Below are 25258 nucleotides of genomic sequence, written 5' to 3'. Positions count from 1 at the left end.
GATAAACCAACCCATGAAATGACACTGAAGTACAATATTCCCTCCCTCTAAGCCTCCTTTTCCTGTTACAGACACATCCACAACCTGCACACTCTCCTGATCTGACCCCTCTATGTGCCCTGCAGACCCCCCTCATCTCCCAGGCTCCTACAGCATGAGCTTGTTTATCTGCTGGGAAGGGAGAGATTTCTTCTTCCCAATTTTTGCCAGTAGAATTACCACAGATAGTCTGCTCATTTCTCCCTGTCTTACTACCTTAATTCTGCAATTGTGGATGTAAGTGCTCGACTTCAATTCCTATTTCTCTGCAGGCAACCTTTCGACCTGTCAGCCAAAAGCATCTGCCTCTCTCCTCAGCATCTGCTCACACATTTGCAGCAGACACAGATTATTCTTCATCAATCCAGTTCCTGGGCAGTGAGGGCAGTGCCAGCTTCCTGCTGTAACCTCTCCAATTTCCATACATCCAGATTATGTTTAAATACAGGCATCCTTTTGCATAAAACTGTAACTGTGTGTGCAGACTGTAAACAACCTCATCCGGGCTTTCCTCCCTGCTGTATCCTTTCATTAGTCATGACAAACCTCCTCTTGCTCTACCCAGAGCCAACCAGAATCCTCCTGGAAAGTTCCTCACTACTTATTAACTCTCTCTGCCTCTCTGATCCTTGCACTGCTTCCCTCTCCCCTGCTACAACAGAGGCTGCTCATCTTCATTTTCAGCACCTTTGATAAATTAAATTACAACACCAGCAATCAGCTTCCAGCTCTGCTCAGTCAATGACAGCAAGATTCTATTTTTTCAGACAAGTATTTTTGTACCTTTTCATATTATTCTGCAAATTTCAGAGGTTAAATACATAAACGTTTAAAAGAGCTGTTACAGACTCTGGAATTCTGCCTCATGTCTCACAAAGATAAAGTCAGGTCATGAATACTTTCATACAGCTGCCAACCAGGCTGGCAAAATGTCTGGCTCACCAAATACTGACAATTAGAAGGGGCAGAAAGAAATATTTGTTTTGCAGTTCAGAACCCAGATACTGTGCTATAATATCCCATTTCACTGACACTCCCAGACTCCATAGCAAAACAGATGGGGAAACCAGCAGCATCAAATGGATAATATTAAAAAAAAATATAAATTGCAGGACACAAAGGAGCAAAGAATCAAAAAAGAAGGAGTTAAGTGAAGATACACAGGGGAGAAAAAGCAATGACAAGAGTAATGAATTCAGGAACTGTGAAGAGATACTTGGCCTTGTGTTAATTTGAGCTTCTCAGGCAAGGAAATGATTTAACAATGTTTATTTCTAAAGGTATGATGATATTTCTGTCTTTGGCCAGCTCAAACTACTGAACAGATCCAATTCAGAATTCCCTTAAAAGCTACTGTTCACACTTACACTCACCATATGCAGGGAATTTTGAGTAAGTCAGAAATAATTTGGAACTGAATATTATAATGGTAACAATCCCAGTGTAGTTTCAGCTTGATCTCCAGAACTCAAACTGCTTCCGAAGCAGAAGTACAAACTATCTTCAGCAGACATGTGGGAAAATGAGTCACAGAAAGGTTAAAAAATCTATCAAAGACTCCCCAGGAAATAGTCAAAGCCTGAATCAGAAATCAGACTGGATTCTTGCAGCACTTTGAAGGCGCTGCCTGAGTGCAGTAGTTCTTCACTTGGAAAAACACAGCAGGTTAAAAACTGGGACTATTTTTAGCAGGCCAGTTCCCCAAACCCCTTCCCTGTGTGGCCACACAGAGCTGGCAGCAGCTGTCCCAGGGCAGGGCAGTCACCTGCTCCACTGGCTGGAATATCCCATCTCCAACTCTTACCTTCATGGATAAAAGGCCAGTCCCATGGGTAAACTCAATTTTCCTTCAGCTATCCAAAACAAGCTGACATTTCTGCATTTAGAGTCATTTTTGTGCCATCTTGAAGTGCTTAACCAACATTTGCTAATTAAATTTCACATCCTTTTGGGAATTTTCCTCATCTTGTTTTTGAGCAAACTAAGTGTGATATAAAGAGTGCAAAGAATGAGATTACAGTCTAGCCTGAGTTGGGGGATTTTGTTTTTAAATCAGCAGCTTTATAAATTGAGCTCTGATGTAACTAACCCATGGCAGAGCAAGGGAGGCTCTGCTTGCACAGGGGATAGACAATGAATCACAAAATTAATTCAGGGATATTTATTCAAAGTTTACTCTGGTGAAAAAAATGAAGAGTGAAGGGAGGGTTTCAGCAGTTGGTTGGAAAGGCCTTATCCCAGGCATGATAATAATACTGGTGAATAATTATTTCTGTGATTTCACTTCATAAAAAGATAATGAAACTACCTCATGGAAAAAAACAAAATCAGGCTGTATTTATGGACCAGCCTATTAAACCACACTGAGCAAATTTCATGAATTACAGACCCTTCAAGACACAATGCTTCAAATCACATAAAACAAATCAAAACTACAAGAGCCACATAAGTAAAACCCTTCAGTGTATTGCTAGCTTTGCAAAACAAATCTGCCCAGTATTATTTTGTTTTACCAGGTAATCATTAACCTGCTCAAGCACTCAAACAAAAACATCAACTTTGCAGCCTGGGGATATGCCATACACCAGAAAACACTAATATGCCCATTGCTAAAAATAGCTTAATGGTCCAATTCCATTTAAAAAGTGATTTATTCCAATTACTGGACACAGCACAAGGCTGAAATCTGAAATCCCTGTGCTCAGGGCATTACCAGTAGGGCTGCATCTCACACTGACTAGAGAGTCTAAAAAATCTTCCCTAAAAAAGCACCAAACACTTCCAGAGCACTCACCAGTCCTTCAGTCTGTCCTCAGTGTCCACTTACCAGCAGAGTCAAATGGCATTTATTCAGATGGCAAAATTTAGTGACAGAGAAAAGAAGTTCAGGTTCAAACTGATCTGTGTCAACCCTGAAGCCTGACTACAAAATTCTGCAAAGTGGGATGGGATGGGATGGGATGGGATGGGATGGGATGGGATGGGATGGGAGTTACAAGATAATAGACAGGACAATCCTGAAAGACAGAAGGTTTTCATTCAAGAACCTAGCAGAAGGTTGATACCGGAGCAGATTTAAGAGAATTCTGTGCTTTAAAACTGAAGGACCTGTATTCCATTACAATGGCCAAGCTTACAGATGTATTGCAAAGTGTGAAAATCTGCTGGGCATACCCTCCAAAAGATGAAAAATTCTTTGTGTGCTACAAGCAAAAAAAATGTTCAAAGGTCAACATTAAAATGAAAGACAACTTGAGTAATGGTCACTTCAATATGCCCCAGAGTACTGTGCTTCCCATTTCTGCAGAACACAGGCATCATCCTCAAAGCTCAGGGACTCTTCCATACTTTCTCTAATCTTTTTTTCACTCTTTTTTCACTCAGTTTTATGCTGCAGAATACTCAAAAGCTTGTAGTCAAAGCACAAGGACATATGCTGCTGGAATGAACAGAAACAATGAATGTATTTTCTCCAAGTTGAGAACAACTCACTACTGAATTTTCCATGACAATTCCACATGTGCAAATGCCTTTTCTTCTTCTGTGACAGAGAATCATGAATTCCCAAATACACCATAAATTCCCAAGAACTTTAATCTCATGCAGTTGCACTCCCTCTACTCACAAAATTATTGATGGAAAAATCCCTATTTCTATCCCTGCTACAGTAAAAAACTTACATCTGTAAGGCTGTGTTTTACTACCCAACATTCTCACCATTAATTATTAACATCATATAAATCAAGCAAATGCAGTATTTAAAAAATAGATCCTAAGAAAAGCCCAAACATCTGAATTCAACCCTTTTCATACCCTGGAATTTCCATTAATGTACAATATAATGTTATTTCTGAACATCCCAAGCAGAAACTCAGGCTCTGCAGTGCCTGGCATATTCTCCATGACACATGGTAAACTTTAATTTAGCCAATTACTGACATGACACAAGTTAAGGAGCATTACAGCTGTCAATTCAAGATGTCACATTGACTTTATACTAGGAAGACTTTTCCATCTCCATCAAGGGAGTCAAAAAATTAAAATATGTTTTTATACTCCATATTTTAATAGGAAAATATTCCCCATTCACACGTTAAAGTACTTCAAGTAATAGTTTTTGGAACACTAAATATTAAATCAGTATTAAAGAGTCATTCAAAGCAATTTTTGTTGCTATTCCAAAGGTGAGAATAGGTTCCATCCTTACAAATGTAATTTACATCCAAACCCTTGCCAAATCTCAGGATCACATTGTTATGCTTCATCTTTAAATAACAGTTTCCTTTTTTTCTCTCTCCTGCTACAAATACAAATAGAATTTCTGCTCTACCAAAATGGGGTTGATCAAATTCAGCTGACAAGATACTCTTCTCCTGGAAATTCTATTTTAATCCCTCCTGTAATTTATGATCTTAAAGAAAAGTTGCTAATACATGATTTCAGGTATAGGGGGGAAATAACACGAAAAACCAAGACAACATCAACATCTTTGGAAGTTTCTCATCAATTACCCACTTGCCTACCAAAAAATAAAATAAAAATAGAGGGATGCTGAGCACATCCACTTCCAGAGAGAGTGCAGATCTCCAGCATCCACTCTGCAGTGACCACCCAGCACCTCGGGGTACAGAGAATCCCTGAGGGAGGAAACCTCCTGGATTTCCATGGAGGAACAGCTCTTGCACACTGGCACGGAGCTTATCCAGATCTCTTCTGCCAAGGAGGGTCACAATAACACCAAAACCAGCCAAAAGAGGTAGGAGGAAGTCCTCCCTTCAGAAATGGAAATTAAGGATGTAGACATTTCCTTGACTAAAAATACCGCGGAGCGATGACTTAAAAGTGAGAAGGGTACAAACATGACGGGGTTTTCTTGCTTTAAAAGTATGTCATAGAAACAGAGACAGCTTATTTCCTAAAAACATGTTCCAAGGAACACCAGACTCCTGCTTGTCCCAATATGGCAAATAGCACAGAGTTAATGCACACCATGAAAAAATGGCATGAGCCAAAGAACCCAAATCTTCAGAACTGAGTGTCCAAAGCAAAGCCCAGAGAGCCCAAACACTGCACAGGGAAAGACTCACATTCTCAAGAGGAGACAGCTTTTTTCTGCTTTTTTCTGAGCAGTTCCCAAATCCCAGACATCTCCCCCACCCCTTTTGAAGGGCACTATCCTTGCCACAGGGGTAATTCCCCTGGTTCTGAAAGATCAACTGGAACATTCAAACCTCACCCTGAAAACTGCAGTGTGAAACAGAAACCAGCCCAGGCATCCTCCAGTGCAGCAGGCAGGACACTCAAGAGATGCTGCACAAACCACAGTGATAAGAACTGAAAAAAACCTTCCTCAGCAACTCATCCTCACTCATGAGTGTCCAACAATGTCCAACAACTCCCTGAGGTTTGCTCCAATTCACCTCTTTCCTCACACTCCATCTATGACTTAGAAAGAGCCATAACTGTGTGATATGCATCACACATTATGCATAAAATATTCTCTCAAAATAACAATTTTTCTTCTCCTTTTTTGGACTGAAAGTATAGACAGTTCAAGAGAAGCTCCTGCACATGAATTTATTCCTTCATTGTTAATCCATTTGCAGGTAAAACTGCTTTTCATGTGGTCACAGTTTTAAGTTTCCAGGATCTTCTTGAAGTTTATTGATTATCAAAAGTGGATCTGCAGGGACACCTTTTAAAAACAGCTTTGGTTTGGAAAAGGAAATATAACTTGACTAATCTATACTGACTAAATCCACAAATGATGATGGATTGTAAGAGAAAACACTTCTAAAGAAAGGGTCAGGGCAAACCAAGTATCAGTCTCATAATTCCCCTCAGCTGACTGGGTTCAGATAAAATCAAGTCTAGATTTTAACTAAAAAATACAGAAAGACTAAAATAACTTTTTTTAACTGTATCTAACAGCAATGACTGGGTACATTCTGATACTCCACAGGGGCCTTCTGGAAACAAATTTTATTGCTACTACATTTATGATTTCACTGAAGATACTCTATTTCACAGGAAACATAACAATATATCAAGATATAACTCCAACTGGGACTCACACAACGGCCTCCAAGTCATAGAAAAGGCAGGGAATGAAAGAAATCATAAACTATGAATGGTGTAAATGATCCATTAGATCTGGAGTAAAAAAACCCAAAACCAACCCAAAACTTCAAGGTCCTAGATGTGTTTAAGACTGATCTTTGAGAGCACAGAGAAACACTAGCACCTACACAAATAATGGCTATAATGGAACAGGTAGGTGACACTTAATGTGACAGGTTCTGGATAGAACATTCCAAGACAGCTAAACCATGAAGTTCCAATGATTATATGGGAGAATTCCCACTTTGCAAACACCCCTTCCCTGCAAATCCAGCATTTCACATGGAATTAAAACAGAACAAGAGTTGAAAAAGATGAACCTGATGAGACAAAACTCTATAGGGTATATACAATTTTTTGACTTGCAGTAATTAATCTTTTTTACCCTAAAACACTATTAAAGAGTGCAGCTGATCTGAAATCATAAACCTGCCTTGTTTGCTGAACAGCTCTTGAACTTGTCATGAACTTGTGTGTTAACTCTGCAACACTGGCAAACAGGACAGGAATCAGTGGCTTTTGCAGCTGATTGATATTCACATTTGTTAGACGTGTTCCCTGAAACGTGAACGCATTTTAATCCCTTCAGGAGAGCTCTGCTCCCCCAGGCAGTGCCCAGGAAGCCCAGCAGAGGTTTCACTGGAGCTCTGTGCCCACAGCCAGGGAATGCTCTGGGCTGTTTGCAGCTCCCACAGGACAAGAGCCCTCTGACATGGTGAGGACATAAAAGAGAATTACCCAAAGGTCCTTTCCCTGCAGCAAGTTCATGACACAGAGGAGTTACAGCATGTTTTACACTTAACATCATCCTTTTTCATTTATAGGTGTCCTTTTCCCCAACACCTTTGTGACTGTATTTTCATTTTCAGTTTTACCCAAGAGCAGCCACTCAACATGCACAGAATTTTTAAGTCCTGGCTAGCAGTATTTCCAGGTAATCTGCATAAAACATTCATTTCTGCATTTTCTATTGCTGAAAATTATGAACAATAGGATTTTTCAGAGATGGCTGATGCATCTTTGTACTAAGAGAGTATCTTAAATTTTGCAATAACTTCTGCAATCCTAAGCAGGTGAAGTTGCAGACTTCAAAACCACATAGACCAACATCTTCCTCCAGCCTGAAGAAATAAAAAAAGGTCTATCCAATCAGTCTGGGAGGGGCAACACTGTGAATGGAGCTGGACAAGGACATGGGAATATCTCTTAGGATACTGGGAAGAAAAACAGAGCTCCAAGGTAAGACTGAGCCCTCTGTCTCACACAACACTGAGCAGAGCCCCAGCAGGCCCAGGCTGGGATTTAACAGACTGGGACAGCACTGAAGGAGCATGGAAGGGAAAGGGAACCTCACAGAAATTCATTACTAGAGGGAGAGAGACACTGAAATGGAAGACACGTTCAGCACTGTCCTGGCTATTTGCATAATTTAGAAGTATCACAAAATAAATATTTACAGATAGCAGTCCTGCACAGGTCAGAATTTTTATCTGGACCAGTTACAGCAGGGAGGGAAGGTACCATGTTCAGTTAATAGCCCAATATTGAAACACTGATTCAGATTTGACTAAAGAACATAAATGACTTGAAGAGTTCAAGCCTGGCATCCAGGAAACGTTTGTTTGCATTATGAAACCACTGTCTGGTTACAGGTCTGTTCTTGAGATTGTTCTGTGCTGCACTGCACCTGCACGAGGAGCAGACCCCTTCCAGCTTCAACAATTGTTAAATCTTCAATGTAAATCACTACACACACCAAAAGTCTAAATAGTATTTTCAATCAGGCAAGAAAACCTTCATTAAAATAATTTCATAGGCAAAGGTCATATAGAGGAATAAAACAATTCACCAGAACTTTTGCTGAGAGCCTTGAAAGAGTATAAATTTCTTATTTATAAGCAATATTGTTCTCTGCTACAGAAGATTTTTTTTCAGTTGCTTTCATGCATTTAACAGCAGCTGAAGCAGAGGCAGCTTCCCTTCCCTGCGAGCATCTCTCATTCATGCTACAACTGAGCAGTGAAATAACTCAGAAGATGCAGAGGACTCTGCAAAGGGGCTTGGGAAGGAGCTTTAGGGTCTGTCCCTACCTCTACCACAGCTTTTGAGAGACTTTTGTAGATCCTTTTAGATCATAATGAAAAACACGTCTGCCCCAAAAGAGCAACTAAAACGAGAGGCTGTAGGAGACAAAGTGTATTCAAAACAAAACAGCAGCACAACGTAGCAAAATGAATATATTCTGATTCTGTGCATGTAATTTCAATTTGGAGAGCTACTTTTAACTGATGGGTGCAATGATTAACAAGCTGGAGAGAAGCAGCACTTGTGGAAGCAAACACTTGTAACATCCTCTCCCCACGTTAAAAACAAACACTATAACTCTTAGAAAGGAGATTACAAAACGCTGCTCTTTCCCACATTTCAGCAACAAGTTTAGGTATTTCAGTGCAACATTGAACAGTGTATTTCAAACAGACAAATTACCCTGCACATAAATCACAAAAGAACTCTCTTTCCTCAGCAGCCCATGCCATGCCACAAAGAAAAGCAACGTAAAGAAAAAATTAACCACGCTTTCACAAAAAAGGGTCACTGCAGTTGGCTTCTTTCCCCTGAACTTTTGAATCCCTGGGCTAAGCACGAAGGTCTTTTATCCCCCAACACAAGACACCACATTTCAGCTGACTAGAAATCCACTTCAAATATTCCAGACTTCCTTTCCAAATGTCAAGGTTGTTTAGTTAATCAGGAATAACAACATTCTGCGGAATAAAATTCCAGTGCAAAACTGCAACAGAGCTGCACGGTGCTTGTGTGCAGGGACATAATTGTGTCCACTTCTTCAGGCACTTACACTCTGCCATCCCATTTACCACCATCAGTTTCTGGTATAATTGCACTGCTTTTTACCTCTCAAATCATCCTGCTTAGGATAAAAATTCCTATCTGAGCTTCAACAGTTCATACCTACAGTGCTGTATCAAAAATTAATGAAAGAATACTGCCACAAAAATCAAATCTCCAAGACTAGACATCCCCTCTGTAATAAGTTGTCCTAGGTTACACCAATATTTAAAGGTAACAGACTTGTTAAGACCATATCTGTGAAACATGAAGAAGCAGATTTTGGATGAGAGAGTGTTCACAATATCAACTTGCTTACTTGAGCCTGTCTAACACGGACAGTTCATACATCCACCTCGAATCTTGCCTAACTGCCACCAACTTGATACACACAGCTTTCCTAAGCACAGCAAAATCCGCAAGCACGAAGTTCTTTACCATCAAGTCAGAATAATTCTAGCAAAAGCCACTTCCATTGTGCCCTGCAGCAGCCCGGAGATGACAGAAGCCGGGGATGTTTACAGGTCCCATATGAATAATTCAGCGTCAGCATCAGCACCAACTCCCCGGCACTGACAGCGATGCTCTCCCGACACGGAGCTGTGGCCGCAGCACATCCTCAGGAACCACCGCGCTCCTGGCCGAGGCTCCAAGGGGACGATTTTGAAGAACTGACCCTTTTTTTAATTTTTTTTTTTTTTTAACTTGCATTTCTCCTGCCCACAGCGCGAGGACGAACACCCAGCAGAGGGATGCTCAGGGATTTCTGCAGAAACTTCCCAGCGAGGGCCACCCGTCCGTGCCCCGCCATCCCCCCGCGCACCCTCCGCGTCAATGGGGGGAGAGCCCCGCGGGCACCGGGCACCCTCGGCCCTGATCTGCCCACCCCCCGCACCCCCGGCGGCCGCTCCACGGGCCCCCCGGCTCCAGCGCCCTCCCCCCGGAGACCACAGGGCTCCGTCCCCGTGAGGAGGGAGGAGGACGGGATGGCCGGGCCCCCGCCTCTTCCCCCTCCTCCCCCTCCTCCTTCTCCACCTCCTCACAGCGGAGGCGCTCAGCCCGCTGCCCCCCGCGCCGCCCCGCCGGGCTCCCCGCGCTTACCGAGGCGCGGCGCGGGGGCGGCCCGGGCGGCGGGTGCCGGCGGGTCCCGGCGGGGCTGGGCGGGCGCGGCGTCTCACCTCACCCTCAGCGCCGCCGCCACCGCCGCCATCTTGCCTCCCCTCCCCCGGCCCCGCGCGCTCCGCCCCCTCCCGCCAGGTCCTGCCAGATACCGAACAAACCGCGGCGCCGCGGCTCGGTACCTTTCACCGGCCACGGTGGCTCTCCCCTTCCCCGGGCCGTGCCGATGTGTGGTGATGCACAGGCAGCAACAGGTGGAGGCAAGCCACCGGAGAGCGCGGTGGTGGGAGGGCGGGGTGCTATGCCCCTGCCAGGACCTGTGGCCGGTGCGGCGGGGAGGGGCTCCTTCCCCTCCCGCTGAGGGCCGGGGGGGGCGCGGCCGCCATGAGGCGAACGGGGCCGGGCCTGTGAGGGGCTCCCGGGGCTCGGCTGCGGGCTGGGAGCGCTCGGGAGCTGCAGCGCCCCGCCAGACCGATGTAAATTGATAATAACCCATAAGGGGCCCGTGCCGATGAGCGCGGCCTCAGGAACCCCTCACGGGAGCATCGCCCGGAGCCCGTCCGGTCCTGCCGGGCTCTTCCCGCCCCGTCCGCGGTGCTTCCCGCGCTGTCCCTGAGCTCGGGCCCGTGCCTCAGCGATGAATGACTTCTGAAAATGTGAGAGAGGTTTAAATCTCCTTAAATATATGTTCATTCCTCCCCCAGAATGAGTGTGTAACTCGTTTCCTGCATTTTCAGGAGTTTCAAATCTGCACGGCGTCGTACGCGCAGATGTGGAACTCAGGATGTGCTAAAGTCACCAATTAATCTCTATTCAGGTTTACTATGGGAAAGATACGGCATTAGGCAAGATTAGATTACCTCATTGTCGCAATTGCCATCAAATGGAGAAGTCGTGCCCGCATTTGCAGGATGGGTGCCCACACGATTACCGGTTCAGACTGAAAAAACTGGGGCTCGCCATGTGGCAAACAGGATCACCCACAAGACACGTGTCGCACCAAGGCTTGTGTTATTGCACTGCTTAAAAGTGCCACGCTACGGTGACACGGCACATCGCCAGGCTGATGTTCGCAGCCTCTAATCCCAACACAAGCCCATGATTCTCACTTGGAATCACTTGGAAGTTAAAGGTGTCCAAATAAAAGCCAGGGAAGACCTGGTGAGGTCCGAGCTGCTCCTCAGAACTCTTCTAAATTGTATTCTATGCTTTAACCCACCCAGCTCCCACACTCCACCATTGCTCCGTACACTTGTCTTCCATATTTCCCGTTTGGAAAAGCAAAGTATCCAAGCCCTCGATTGACTGTTTCATGTTTATTTTAACATTTCCTGTCTCCCGCTCTGCAGCTTTCTCCAGTGGTTGACTTCACTTCTAAACCATATCCAGAAGTTTCTCAGGATAGCCCACAGAACGTGTCTGAAAATTAGCTCCTCCTGCCCTGCTTTTGAGCTTCCCCTTAACACACGTTTATTCCACAGCAGGGATAGAAGGTACCGCTCGCTGAAAAGCTCGACCTTTTTCACTATTAATCACTACTGAGGTACCGGCAGTGTCAGGGCAGTACAGCTTTCACCCAGAGGCACAGCCCGGTTCAGTGCACACCCTCGGGCCCCGCTCTCGGCAGAGACCGGGCCGGCCTGGCCAGGGCAGCTCCTGCTCCTCACGGGCCCTGGGGCAGCAGTAGCGGGACACCATCTCCCCGAAGAGCAGCAGAGCCCGGGCCCCGTTTCCGCGGCAGCAGCCGAGCGGCCCCGCCCCGAGGCGGGGACAGGAGGGCAGTGGGGGGGGTGGGACCTTTGGTGCGCCGGAACCTTCGTGCCGCGGGCGGCGTTTCCGGGCGGCACGGCGGCGGCGCGGGGCGGTCGCCATGGCAGCGGGCCCGTGGTGCTGGGGGACGCCGGTGGCGCTGCCGCTGCTGTCGCTGCTGTCACTGCTGCTGCTGTCGCTGCTGCTGCTCGGGGGCGCGCGCCGCCTGCGCCGGGGCCGCGCGGGGTCCCGCGTGTGCGCGCGGGGCGGGCGCGCCCTGGTGCTGACGGCGCACCCCGATGACGAGGCCATGTTCTTCGCCCCCGCCCTGCTCGGCCTGCGCAGCGCCGGGGCCGCCCCCGCCGTGCTCTGCTGCTCCGCAGGTGAGCGGGGACCACCCACGCACCCACACCCCCCCCGGGGCACGGGAAGGCCGCCGCGATGGCTCCCCACGTGTGGAAGGTGGTCGGCTGTGGGGAAACTGAGGCACGGGCGGCCATGGCCCGCCCTTCCCCACCCCTTGCCTCCTCTCGCCTCCCCTCTCCTTTACAAGAGCGTGTCGTGTTGGAACAGAGGGGAACGTGTTCAAATTGAAAGTTGCAACACTGCGGCACTTTCAGGCTGCGTGGCGGTGTCAGTGAGCTGTCAAAGGTGCTGTTTAGCACGGCCTTTTGGCATCTCCTAATTCTGTCGTCTTGCACAGGACTTGTTTGGATGATCCAGTTTTAATGTCACGATACATTCACTGTAACACATCTAAAAATAGCACTTGCATTGTAATCCATGGAACAACAGCCCGGGAGGGAATGCGAGGCTGTGCTGTCCATCTCCAGCTGACCTGGAGGCAGCATCGATGTGTCTTCATTTGCTGCAGACAAATGTTTGTTCTCCAGAATGTCCGGGGAGGTGCCTCAGCCTGTGGGGTCTGTGTCCGTGCTGCTTTAGTTTTCCCTCAATCACTTTTTCCTGAGTCACTGGTGTAATTTAAGCTTGTTTGTTTATTTTTTTCATGCCTGACAGGAATGTGGAAATCAGAGTGTCCCTTTGTAACAGCCTCTTACGTATTTTAGGACTGTTATCTGCCTCTTCTGCCTTATCTTCTCCAGACTAAACAACCTGATTACTTGCAGGCTTCCCTCATAGATCATGTTTACTAAACCTCTAATCATTCTCATCACTCTCCTTTGGACTCTTCCTTTGGTTCATGTAATTTTTGGAAGGGCAGTGATGACAAACTGGAAGCAGCACTGCTGCTGAGGCCTTGCTGGGGCTCAATAGAGTGGAAAGATTCTTACAGGCTCCATTCTTTGCCCAGAACAAGAACTTTTCACAGCATGACACTTCTGTGTTCTTCTTGTGATCTGCTAAAGCTCCAGGTTGTTCTGCAGAACTGACACCTGAGCAGTTGTTCCGTTGTTGAGGGTTCTGTGCATAAGGAACAACCTCATCTGAATTGATCTTTCAGACCATATTGAAGTACCAGAATTCTTACACTGAGAGCTGCTTAGCTTTGGGAAAGAGCCCCCTCTGCCTTTGGCAGCTCCAGCCAGTTCACTGCCAGCATTTCTGTCATTTCCAAAGCTTTCTGTCTTGCCAGACCATCCAGGTGAGAAGACAGGGATTAAATTATTGGAGCCCAGTGGTTTGGTGGCTTCATTCAAGATTTAGTGCAGAGCTTCCATTGTCTCTGCTGAGGGACAGAGTCTGTGCATCCCATCTGGCTTCTCCACAGCTGTGGGGAGATTACTGAAGTGCAATTTTGCCATTTCAGTTTCTATACACTGCTGCTGGTAGAGAACTTTCCAAAGAAGTGTTGTGTTTCTGTTGTTTTGTTGAGTTTTCTTTACTCCTGCCTCAGTGGCATGACACATTCAGTGTGTTTGATGTTTCCTTCTAGGTACTTTCTCACTTGTAAGGAAATGTAGGGGAGAGCACCTTTATGAGCTAAGAGATTTTTATTTTAAAAGCCTCTGATTAGTCTTGTGGGTGATTCAGATGGTTCATCCTCTCATTGTTTGAGTGATTGATGATGACAAGTGAGTTGATCAAAGACACTGCAAATTGTTAACACTGAGACAAAATCATTACTTAAAAACCATTGTACTTGCAGTTTTCAGTTATCAATCAATTTGACTTAGAAATGAGCTAGAATTACAGCACTGGGAAAAAGAAATCAGTCCTTGACACGCTGAATAATCTTGGCTTGAATTAATAACTCAGTCTAAATGTGCTTTGCTCTCTGTAGTAGCTGGCTGTGTTGTGAGTGCTCCATGGATGAGGTCCAGCAGCATCAGCTATTCAGCTGGATTTGCTCTCAGCAGCTGCCCTGTTTTTCTTGTGAGCATTGACATATTCCTGATGTCCTGACACGTTTCTGCAGCTGTGGAGCTTTGAGTTCAGCAGAAGTCAGGTATTTGGAGAGCAGTGGGGCTGTTTGGATGAAGCATCACCTGCAGTCTGCTGTGACACTGCACTGCAGCAAAAGCTGTCACCTTCCAGCACTGTGTTTGTAATGGGCTGGTGAAAATCAGTCTGCAGTGAGCCCTCAGTCATTCCAGACAAGCTGCACACTTCATTCTGCTGGAGCTGGAACTGGCAATCCAAGGTTCATCCCTCAGTCAGTCACTGTCAATCTCCCAAAGTCATTCACTCACAGGCTGTGGGGTTTTTTGCCTAGTTACTCTTTCTCTCTTTGAAAATTTTACAAAGCTCACTAGTGAGGGCTCACATTGCAACACTGCTCCAGAGAAATGCTAGATTTAGATGACTCACACCCACAACAATAAAAAGTTCTAATGTAATTCAAGACAGCTGAATACAGACTTGAATCACATATTAATACTCAACTGTACTTTTTTCATTTTATTGCTTCAAAGTTAAAAATTGAGTTGCAAGTATTGCTCTGCATAGAGCAACATTCTGGAAGGGGCATCACAGCTCTGGCAGGGACTTTGCATGGCTGATGCCAAGAAAAAATAAGGGAATGTCAGGGCAAGATGAGAAGAAAATAATTCTTGAAGGAGGCAGTCTTTTAAAATAATGAATCTCATTTCCCTGTTAGTTGTTGATCTCTGTTACAACTTTCCCCAACTGCCTTTATCTTGATTAGGTTTTCTATCTCCTTTTGCCTCTGTAAGTTCCTGCAATCTTGCCATATCAGTTCTGCCTTAATTTCCTCTGTGAATGGAACAAGGAAGAAGATACTGAATTATTTGATGTGAACTTAAACTGAATTAGATGATGTTGCTGTGTTTGCTGCTTTCAGGAAATTATTACAATCAAGGAGAGATTCGTAAGAAAGAGCTGGAACAGAGTTGTTGTGTCCTGGGGATTCCTGCTTCTGATGTCACAGTCATTGATCACAGGTAACTAGTTTTCCTTTGCAGAATTCCACTGCAGTTTTAAAGGGGGTTGAAGTTCACTTTAACATTCAGAAGAGCTGATTGTGTTGTTCTGAAAAGCCTTAAGGAATCTCAAGAAAGACAATATTAGATATTTTTGTTAATAAGTTTTCTTCTCATAAACCTAATTAAAGCAAAAGACAATTATGGGGATCACAATTCCTAAGTGAAGCTCTGTTCATACAGCATTTGGGATAATGATAACCACCCTTGCTGGGATCTGGCACGGTGTGTCTGGGCAGCATGATCACATTGGGTTGTATAACAACTTGTTGCAGTGTTAGACAGAAATTTTCTGAGTTGCCTGGGGCAGGTTTGTCTGTAGGTGGTCTTTGCAGGGTTAGTGTGGAATTCTCTTGTATTTACAATCTGCTTTAGTCCTGGCTAAAGACAAAAGTGAACTGCAGTACTAAAGACAGTTCACAATAACATGACAGTAAGATTCTTCAAAATTAGGCCATGCAAGATTTGTTTTTCTAAGGTGTGGTGGTGTTTTTTTAGCTGTGTGTAGCTGCAGAGGTAGGTGACAAAGCTGACAGTTCTCTGTGCAGGACCTCTCTTCTGGGAGGATGATTTAACACTTTGAATCAGTGAAACTTGGAACTAATGTTGTAAAAGTCTCTCAAATTACCCAATCACTGTCTGTGTATAAGATCTGAATGAGACACTGATTGCTAGGAAACATGATACAAGTGGTTGTTTCACTTGTAAACAACTATCACACAGCCCATAAAGAATATTTCTGTATATGAAGAAATAATAGCAACATATTGATTTAAAGCCACTCCAGCTAGAAGAGTCAGAGTTGAAAAAAAATCTGGCTCCAGGCAGGCCCTTTTCCCATGACCATATTTTCCCTTGAGCTAAGGCAGCAGAAACCACAGTCCAGAATATGAATCTTTTTGAGTTCTTTGCTTTTTTTAGCTTGAGGTTTCTCTCCAAGTTTTCAACTTGCTGAGGAAAACAGCATAGAAGTTGTTTTTCCTTTGGAATGAAAAGAGATGTTTCCGTTCACTTCTCATGAACTGGCTCTGGGTAACTGCAAGTTTTGTAGTACAAGCATATGACAATGCCCAAAACCTTCTGGGGAGGAATAAGGAAAAAGCTGCTCAGCTTTGCTAAGCAGAAAGTCTGCTCAATGAACCATCTTTTGACGTTAACAGAGCCCTGAAGCCACTTGGCCTTTTATCCTCTGGAGCAATGTGAGGTTGGTTGGTGAGTGATGCAAGTTATGATGCTGCTCAGTCACCCCACACACACAGCCCAGGGAGCTGCTTGTTGGAAGTCAGCCTGGAAGGTGAGGGCCATTTCAAAGAAATCTCTTGGTTGATGCCTCTTTCTTATTTTATTATTTTTGCACACATTTCTGTTCTGGTGTGTGATTCCCCCCTGTGAAGGCAGTGCCTGAAATGACAGAGCCATCCCATTGCCCAGAGCTGGGCTGGAATGCACATCATTGTTCCAAGAAACAGGTTTAGATTTGAGTTCTTTATCTCTGAGTTAGATTGCTATGAGATAACCATCAAATCCTTCAACTTTGTTGTGCATTCAGGGAGTAAATGAAGTGAAGTTCTTGATGAATTTTGCTCCGAGCTTGTTTACACAGTGATGTTAAGTGTGTTTACAGTGCACTATTTACTGGGCCATAACTCACCATGTGGGTGCTCTTTATGAAAAACATCTGTGGATCAGGTGCTAGCAGACTGGTAGAGGATCAGAATTAATTTCTAGACCACACTGAATTTTTAGTGCAGGTGATTTTTACATACTCTTTTCCAGTGGTTTAGACAAAACACTGGGACTCAGGGCTCTTGAAACTTTCTCCAAGTTCTTGGATTCCCTAGGGTCAATAGTTTTCCTGTGTCTCTTAAGACTTATGTAATTTACAACTTATACAAAAATATTTGCTGGTATGGCATTATGTGTAACTTGCTGAAGTAATTCATTATTTACCACTAGATTTCAATGTGAATTCGTGCCTACAGAATACAGCTCAGGAGGCTGCTCCTCCTTAGCACTTTAAGATCAGAGCCCTTTGGCTCTTTTGCTCCTTGCTGAACTCTTCAGAAGATAATTTGCCATCAATGTAAGGAAGGAGCACATTGCTCTGGGAGAGCTGCTGGCCTGCTGCCCATCTCCCATTGCTTACACAAACACTGCATGCTTTACATTAGCCAAGCTGCAGCTTTGTGTTTTGGTAAGGAAAGCCCAAAGGATTGCAAGGTCTGGATCTGCTCCAGCCATTGTAGTGGGGAGCTGAGTCATGCTGCTTCCTCTTTCTTTGTGTGATCTACAAGTGAGTGAGTAGAATTTGCAAGATGTAAAAGGGGAAGTAGATTTGCAGAGCCAGGTGATTGACTTGCTCTGTCATCTCACTGGGCAGGCAGGTATAAAATCAACATGACATTTGGGGCTGTGTGTGAACTTGTGAGGAGAAAGCTTCAGTCAGCCTGTGATGACATCTGTGCTAAAGACCAAATCCTTCTTAAGCAGTGCCTTAAACAATGCCTCTCTCAAATATACCCAGGATTGCCAGCAGGACCAGTTCAGTCTCTATCACACAGCTGCTCTGCCCTGATCCTTCAGGAGCTCTGTTTGATGTTGTCATTGTGTTTGTTATCTTGCTTAAAGACAGCTCAAATCTGCACAAATATGGCCCCAGGCTGTAGCCACATTTCAGCCCTAGAGATCTGAGATCACTGTGAATTTCCTGCAGAAAAGTTCTTTGCTGTGTGGGACATGTCCAGGAGTGGGAAGGGCAGGAATGTCTGGGCATGCACACACGTTCCAGACTGATTTAGATTTGAGCTCTGGACTCTTCCAACTTGTGACTTGTACAGGTCAGGCACCAGATTTGCAGAGGTGTCCCCTGAGCTGCCATGTCATTATCACAGCTCCCACACTACACCAGCCAGCTGCATTTAGGGGAGAAAAGTTTCACAATCCATTTTTGTTACTGTTCCCACACAAGACTTAACACTTGGAGCAGCCCAGCTCAGAACTGGGGCTTGTGTTGTTCAAAGTTAATTTCTGGACTGTCACAATTATTCCTGCTGCTGGGTAAGGGAGGAGTAGAAAGAGAGTGAGTTCTGAAACATGTAAGATAAAAATCACTTCATTTATTACATAAATGTTGATGTAAACTCTGTGCTTTTCGTCTATTTTTATGTGCTTCAACAGTAGATTTTCCTGGAGTTAAGCTCCCATTTACAGTGGGCACATCTGCAGTGCTCTGGCTGTTAGTCTGAAACATTGCACATGAACAGGAGGTGATTTCTGAGCTGCCTTCACTTTCTGAAGAGAAGCAGATAAAAGGAAGCCCAAATAATTCTTTTTTTCTAATGTGTGTTTTGGGTTCATGGAAAGATAAATATCAGATGTTTTACTGTGGATTCTGAAGCTTTTGTGCACAGTTGTTCTGGACAGAAAGTAAAACTGACTATTTGCATCTTTAATATGACAGAAAATATTTGGCCCAAGTTTGCTCTGCAAAGAAAATAATAGCTGAGATCTGTGTAAACTGGAAAATTTTCCATTCACAGTCGGACGCTTACGGCAAACAATGTTACATCTCTTTCCAAGTTTCCATGGAAATTGCACTCCCTTTGCTGTTTTATTATTATTATTTCACTGAAGTCCAAGAGGGCTTTGATCAGACACTGCACAGGAGAGAGGACATCTGCCCATGCACTATCACAGGCTATTTTCATGAGGCTGCAGAGGCTCAAAATATTTTTTTTTTCCCCCACATTTTTATGTAATAATTCTGTGCTCTTGGACTCATTTTTTCCTCCTATAAGATAGATAGGCTTTATTGCACTTCCTCATATTTAACTTCTAACAAACTTGCTTCCATGACCTCTCCATGACAGAGAAATGAGTCTGTAAGGTCATGGGAAAAATATATCCTTAAGTAAATAGTGTTTGTGTCTGGTTGTGGTGATCACAAAGATACAAAAACACTCAGGCCCTTCAGAGGACAAAATATATCACTGGAAATCTGAGCCTTTTTATTAGAATTTATTGGCACAGTCATTAAATCCATCCCATTGATCCAGTTTGGATTTGCTGTCCTTGGGTTTCTTGATGGGAATGTGGGTGCTGAGTGCACAGAGCTGTGGGATTCTACAAAATGTTTATGTTACTTATTGTGTGTTTCTATCACAAAGGTAACATTATTCCCTAATATTTCTTCTTTCCTGTTCTAATGTTTCACATTTTGGGATCAGTAGTTGATAGTTTTAATTCTGCTGGAGTAATTGTGGTAATGAGTTACATTTTGTTCCCTGTAGTATGATAGTTTGACATTTTATTTTATTGCTAATTCTAAAAAGCTGATCTGTGTGCTGATTAAAATTGCTGCCATGCTTTATTCTGGAAGAGCTGCATATTTCAGGAGTGAGTGATGGGATTTCCTTCATCTTCCTTATCCCAGCAATGCTGTAAAGATCTTTTTAATTTTTTTTAAGAATTTTCTGTAATTAAGAACGACATCTGTGGAAGCAGAAATCTGACATGTAAATTGATCACATGCTCAGTGTGTATTGGAGAAAAATCATCCTACATCCCTTAAATCAGCCAAACACACTCAAAATCCTCCTGAGCACTACCAAGCTGCATCATGACAATAAGGAACTTTGGCAGTCAGGTGGGGACCTTGATATTTATCAATCTGTAGCCAAATTGCATTTCTGTTTAGTGTACTTCTGGAAATGTAAATTGTTTTCTTTCTGAGAAGACAATAAAAGATTTGGCCACCTATTTTTATTTACATTTCTAAATAGATAATTTTTTCAAAGTACTTTCCCACGTGGCAGTTCCTGCTGGCATTTTAGGACCTCAGAACACTTTATAAAAAGGATTATATCGAAGTCTGCCTTCAGGCATCTGCTTTTGTAAGTGTTGCTCTGTGCAATAATGTAAGAGGAAATTCTTCTGGGGGTTGAGCTGTCTCACAGCCCTCCAGGAAAGCTGCTCTCTGAAACAAAGCTTTGTGTTGCACTAAGTTAGGTTTAGCTATTTTGTCCTAAGTTGGATTTATTTGTCAATAAGGAAATCTGCCCTTTTTCCCCCTGGGGCTGCCATGGACCAGATCCTTCCTCAGCTTTCCAGCAGAAGGAACTTCCTTGCTGTCCATCAAGTGGGAAGGGGGAAAAGATCCTTTCAGGGGTTCCCTCAGCAGGGCAATGGTACCTTTGGGAATACTCAGGGATTGTCCCTCAGATGTCAACAGAGACACTGAGGTCACTGCTGGGATTGATTGAGACGAAGAGCCTGGCCAGAGAAGCCAAGGGCTCAGAATAAATGCAGGGGGAAATGAAGGAGTACAGCTAGAGGACTTTATGGAAATCAAATCAAAATACTCTGCATTGAAATTTATACTTTTAATTCTCAAGATGATTTTAGCAGAATGAAAACTTTGAAATACTGATCTCAAAACATGAAAGATGAGAAGAGGGATCGCAGCCATCTCCTGAAGCTGATGAAAGTTTGATTTGACTTAAAAGCCATCAGCATTGCTAAGCTTATGGTAAGAAAAGAAATAAAGCTGTGCATAATGGCTGCATTTCAGGAGTCTGGGGCTGAAGATAGGGACATGCAGGAGAACAGGAAAATCCATTACAAGGATTTTTTTTTCTTTTGTTCATTCTTAGTTCATTCAGAACTGCCTTTTGCTATTCTTTCGTGAATGATTTTTGAAAAGTCCTCCACATCCATTAAAGACAGGCATCATCTTCAGAGCAAAGAAAGCTCCAAGGAGCCATCCTGGATTTGCAGATGGTTCTTGTCCCAGCTTTGCAGTCTCTTGGGAACACAGATTTCCTGGCTGGGAGCCATTCTGTCACTAGAACACTTGTGTCCAAGCAGAAGGAAGTGTCTTTGGGTTTGCTGATTTCCTGTTAAAACATTTTGAGAGGACTTTCTTCATGGTTCCAGGAAGCTATAGAAAGATACAGTCTTTAGATTAAAGCTATTTTCAACAGTTATACCCAGGAGTCCCCTTTTAAGCACAGCAAACTACAACAACCTCTTTATTTTGCTGGTTACACGTGGAACAGTTCAGTGTGTTTTGCCAACACTGACCCCGAGGAACTAATAGAGAATGACAGGCACTTTCCTTTTGCTTCTGAAGGTTCCCTGCTTTGACAGCCCAGCAACACCTCTGTTAGTCCCTCATTTGGGCCTGCAGCTGTTCATTATAGGCAGACACAGATCTTTTTTCAGAGAAATGCTTAACTCTTACTCTTAAAGAGTAACAGTTATATCAAATAATCACAGCAAGTTAATCAAAAAGGAGGAACAAACAGAAAAAAATCTAGCAGTGATTCTGCTTAAGCTTTTGAATCTCTGCATTCCTGCAAGCTTACTCAGGGAAAATATATTCCTATTTCTGCTGGGAATGCTCTGAAAGCCTTCTCACAATAATGGATCGGGCGTTAACGCCTTGATCACAGAACTCTGTGGTTTCTTTGTGGATTCTCATAATCTTATTTCAATTGTAGCTGCAGTAGAAAATGTGAATGCCTCAGTTAAAGTAAATCTGAGATCTGAGGCTGTGACATGCTTTGGAAACATCATCCTTTGCAGCTGCAATGGACTTGCATTTTCTGCAGGTATTGGAAAGCAGAGGAGGGGATTGGCAGACTCTCTTGGGCAAACTCCTTTGGAATCCAGTCTGAAGAATTTCAGTTCCATCTATTCCACTGGGGGTTGGCCATTGACTTCACATGCCCAGGAGTTGTCACTGAAAGTCAACAAGAGAAGACAAAGTCTTGTTTGAAAAAAAAAAAAAAAAGTTGGTAAGGGGAAAGTTGGAAGGGGAACTGTACAATGGGTGTTGTGTAAAATGTGTTTTCTCTTAATGACCTTCCAGTTCAGATTGGCTCTGTTTATATACAAATCAAAAACTGATTTGTCTCCCTGCCAGCACAGCAAAGCTCAGTCTGGGATCTGAGTTTCCAGCTGTGTCTTTTGCCTCTGACATCCTCCCAGTAATAAAAGTTGTGTGGCTGGGATTTGGCTGGAATTGCAGATGATGTGTGAGCCAGAACTGAGTTCAGTCTTCTCTTCCTCTGCAAGACAATAGAAGTTAAACTTGTTTGTGTCAATAAAAAAAGCATACACAACTCCTAACCCCTCAGGGAGCAGATATGATGAATAAGATGCTTTTTTTCCATCATCATGTTTCTAACCCTGACCAATGTTAGTAGTAAGTCTGTGGGAACTCAGACTTTTGTCTTCCTCATTTCCAAGGTGGAGCAGAAGCTTTTGTGGAGTTCACCTGTGAAGATGCAGCATCCAGAGAACAGATATAGTTACAACAACCTTTGCAGTGTTCCCTAATCCAGGTTCTTTGTTCTTCACTTCAAACTCCCTGGAGGGTATCATGTATTAAGTGCTTTGCTCTGTAAGCCTTAACAGCTTCCCTGCAGAGACTGACAAAGTGGCAGAGACAGGAACCTCTTCTCAGGTGAAGTGGCATTGCTGACATGCCTTGTAGTTGTCACTTTCCTGTTTCCTTCTCTGTTCAAACGCTGTTGAAGGAAACTCTGGAGTCCTTCCAGGTCCTGGGTGCTGTCTGGATGTAGGCAAAGCTCTCTCAGTTCATACAGGAGCCACAAATGATTAAATTTTTCAGTGCTGGGTCTTTCTTACAGCAGCTGAAAGCTCTGGCTGCAGTCAGCAATTCCACTTGCAGGTTGCACATTGGTCACCTCATTGTAAAATACCCATTTGTAAAGCTCTATAGCAGTTGTTAATCTCCACTGTTCTGTTTATAAAAGCCTCTGTGACACATGACTGAAAACTCCTCCAGCTGACAGTGGCAGTGGGAGGCAGCAAAGGTGCTCTCAGCAGTCTGGAATCTGAGGCTCCCCAACTGCTCCTACCTGACTGCAGTGGGTTCTGCTCTACAGCAGCAGCAAAGCATCCTACAGCCCAAGAATTCCCATTTGGATTTTCTTGGCTGAGTTTGTTGTGACATGCCCTGTTATTTTTGCATTCTGGGTGCATTCTGAAGCTCCCCCAGGCATCCCTTCAAATGAAACATTGCATCACTGAGGAAGCAAAGCCATTACAAGGGAATGTTTTTGCCAGACACTTGGAGCAGACACAATCGGCTCTCATCTTCCAGAAAAGGACTTGCAAGTTGACATTGCAAAATTTGGGAGGAACAATGGCCCTTTCTTGAGTGGTTTGATGCAGTTTTTAAAAGAGCTGAGCTGTGCTGTTGTTTTTTTGCCACATCATGAATGAAGGTTTTATATTTGCATAGAAGAAATGTTACAAACAAAGCAGTTGGAGCACGGAGCTTCAAAATCCTTTGGAAGGAAGAGAATAAATTTTCTGCTGAAGTCTGCTAAGGTCTCTGACTTCTCTGGGTTTACTTTCATCCTGCAATAACCCTCCCTTTCTGCAGAGCTGTGGGGATGGAGCAGTTGCTGTTTCCATGCTATTCTCATGGTGTGAGATGCTGTATGAGTGTTGAGGATCGTTATTAGAGTTTTCCTTGCTAGTCAAAGGGTTAATTTTGAGATCTGATTTAGGTTTGGCACAGGAGGAGGGGAGACAGAGGATTTTGTTCTGCAGGAAACTAGGTCAGCAGGTTTTTATTATTGTGCTCGACAGCCCAATGTGGTTTGCATTTAGGAATGAACTGGGCTGACATCATGGATGGTCGCTTCCCCCTTCCCAGGACACAGCCTCACACACTGCTCTGTACATGACAGCTCTCCCAAATGGCATGGAAGGGAATACTCAGCTGAAGAAGCTCAGGCCATTGGGAGTTTGTCTGTCAGGAGTGATCAGGAGCACAGGATGAGGTCCAAGATGGTTTGGAGAGAAAGAACAACAGTGCTGGAATATTTTCAGTCACTGAAGTGCATTGGAACCACAGAGGTCTCACTGCCTTTACACCCCACTGATTGTTGTTACAGCCTGTGGCATTGCTTGGTTCTTGTTTGGGTCTGGTCAGGTTCTGATCTTGGTCCTGCCAGTGTAAGTTTGGAGTAATTTCCTTGCTTTCTGTGAAGATCCTGCTGTGTGGCTGAGATCACTGTGTGGTTCTGCAGATAACCTTTAGGTGAGGAGTTTTCCATTGTAGCTGTTGGATCATCATGGCTGATGAAGGATTTGAATAATCACAATCTTTGTCACATCTCCCTGCTTTCTTGGCTGCATTTCCTGTTGTGGATTCTCTTCTCAGGAAACTGAGAATACCTGTCTGTTCTTTATCTCTGCCTGTTGGAAACCAAACTGTGGCAGACAACATCTATATTGGACAATTCAATCTTTCTTTACAGATTATTTTCACTTTACTGAGTGATGAGAATCCAAGTAGTTATAACTTCAAAAATATTCCACATTGTTTTGATTGTAAGGATCAGATGAGGGTGGTGGAGCTTAAAAAGATTTAAGGTGGATCTTTAAAAGACATTACCAAAAAGATTGGTAATGCCTAGGAAAATTTCTGAGTAATAAGATTTAAGGCTGAGCATCTATTTCCAGTTTTATACTCTTTATTTTTTTACAGACTTTAATGTGAGTTAATGGCTTTTCAGTATAATAAAACCATCTAATTCTGTCCCGTTCTGCTCTTTATTCAGTTCTGGCATCAAGAAACCCAGACATTTTTGCAAACCAAGTTTGGCTTTTAAGGCTGAACAAGGAAAATACAGGCAATACTGAGAAGAGCAGACAGCAGTAGGTTTGCCAGCAGTTCCTGGAAATAATGGAGTTTCACAACCATTGCCTGCAGATTGGACATTTAAGGAGGAAAAAAATCCTTGTGGCTTGCATGGATGGAATAATGAGAACGCAAAGTCTGTTGAGAAAGTTTATGATGGTAAAAATTCAGATGCCATTCTTGGGTTTAAACCAAAGAGCAGCATATCAAATGCCTCAGGATGATGACAGCATAGAAATAACACAGGTCAGAAAATTGCATATGGTCTCTCCTGGATTGCCTGTAATGCTGTGGTAGG

General features: G+C 43.8%; 2 protein-coding genes across 4 annotated transcripts in view; one reads left to right on the top strand and one right to left on the bottom strand.

Moving 5' to 3' along the window:
- NCOR1 (nuclear receptor corepressor 1) overlaps positions 1-10148 on the bottom strand; it is a 55365-nt gene extending 45217 nt beyond the window's left edge. For 2 of the 3 annotated variants that reach the window (XM_033078572.2, XM_033078574.2), the window contains exon 1: positions 10108-10148. The gene's annotated coding sequence lies outside the window, so the exon portion shown is untranslated. Of the gene's footprint in view, positions 1-9444; positions 9736-10107 lie in introns of those variants that run through there. The other variant, XM_033078573.2, reaches the window with a different exon arrangement.
- Positions 10149-11995: 1847 nt separating this feature from the next.
- Positions 11996-25258, top strand: part of PIGL (phosphatidylinositol glycan anchor biosynthesis class L) — a 52409-nt gene continuing 39146 nt past the window's right edge. The window contains exons 1-2 of the mRNA XM_033078202.1: positions 11996-12257; positions 15140-15239. Of these exons, the coding sequence (XP_032934093.1) occupies positions 11996-12257; positions 15140-15239 (362 nt within the window). The remainder of the gene's footprint in view (positions 12258-15139; positions 15240-25258) is intronic.

Source organism: Catharus ustulatus, chromosome 22 (genome assembly GCF_009819885.2).
Source record: "Catharus ustulatus isolate bCatUst1 chromosome 22, bCatUst1.pri.v2, whole genome shotgun sequence".
Taxonomy (NCBI): Eukaryota; Metazoa; Chordata; class Aves; order Passeriformes; family Turdidae; genus Catharus; species Catharus ustulatus.
The sequence above is the reverse complement of the archived record's forward strand: the minus strand, read 5'-3'. Positions and strand labels throughout refer to the sequence as shown.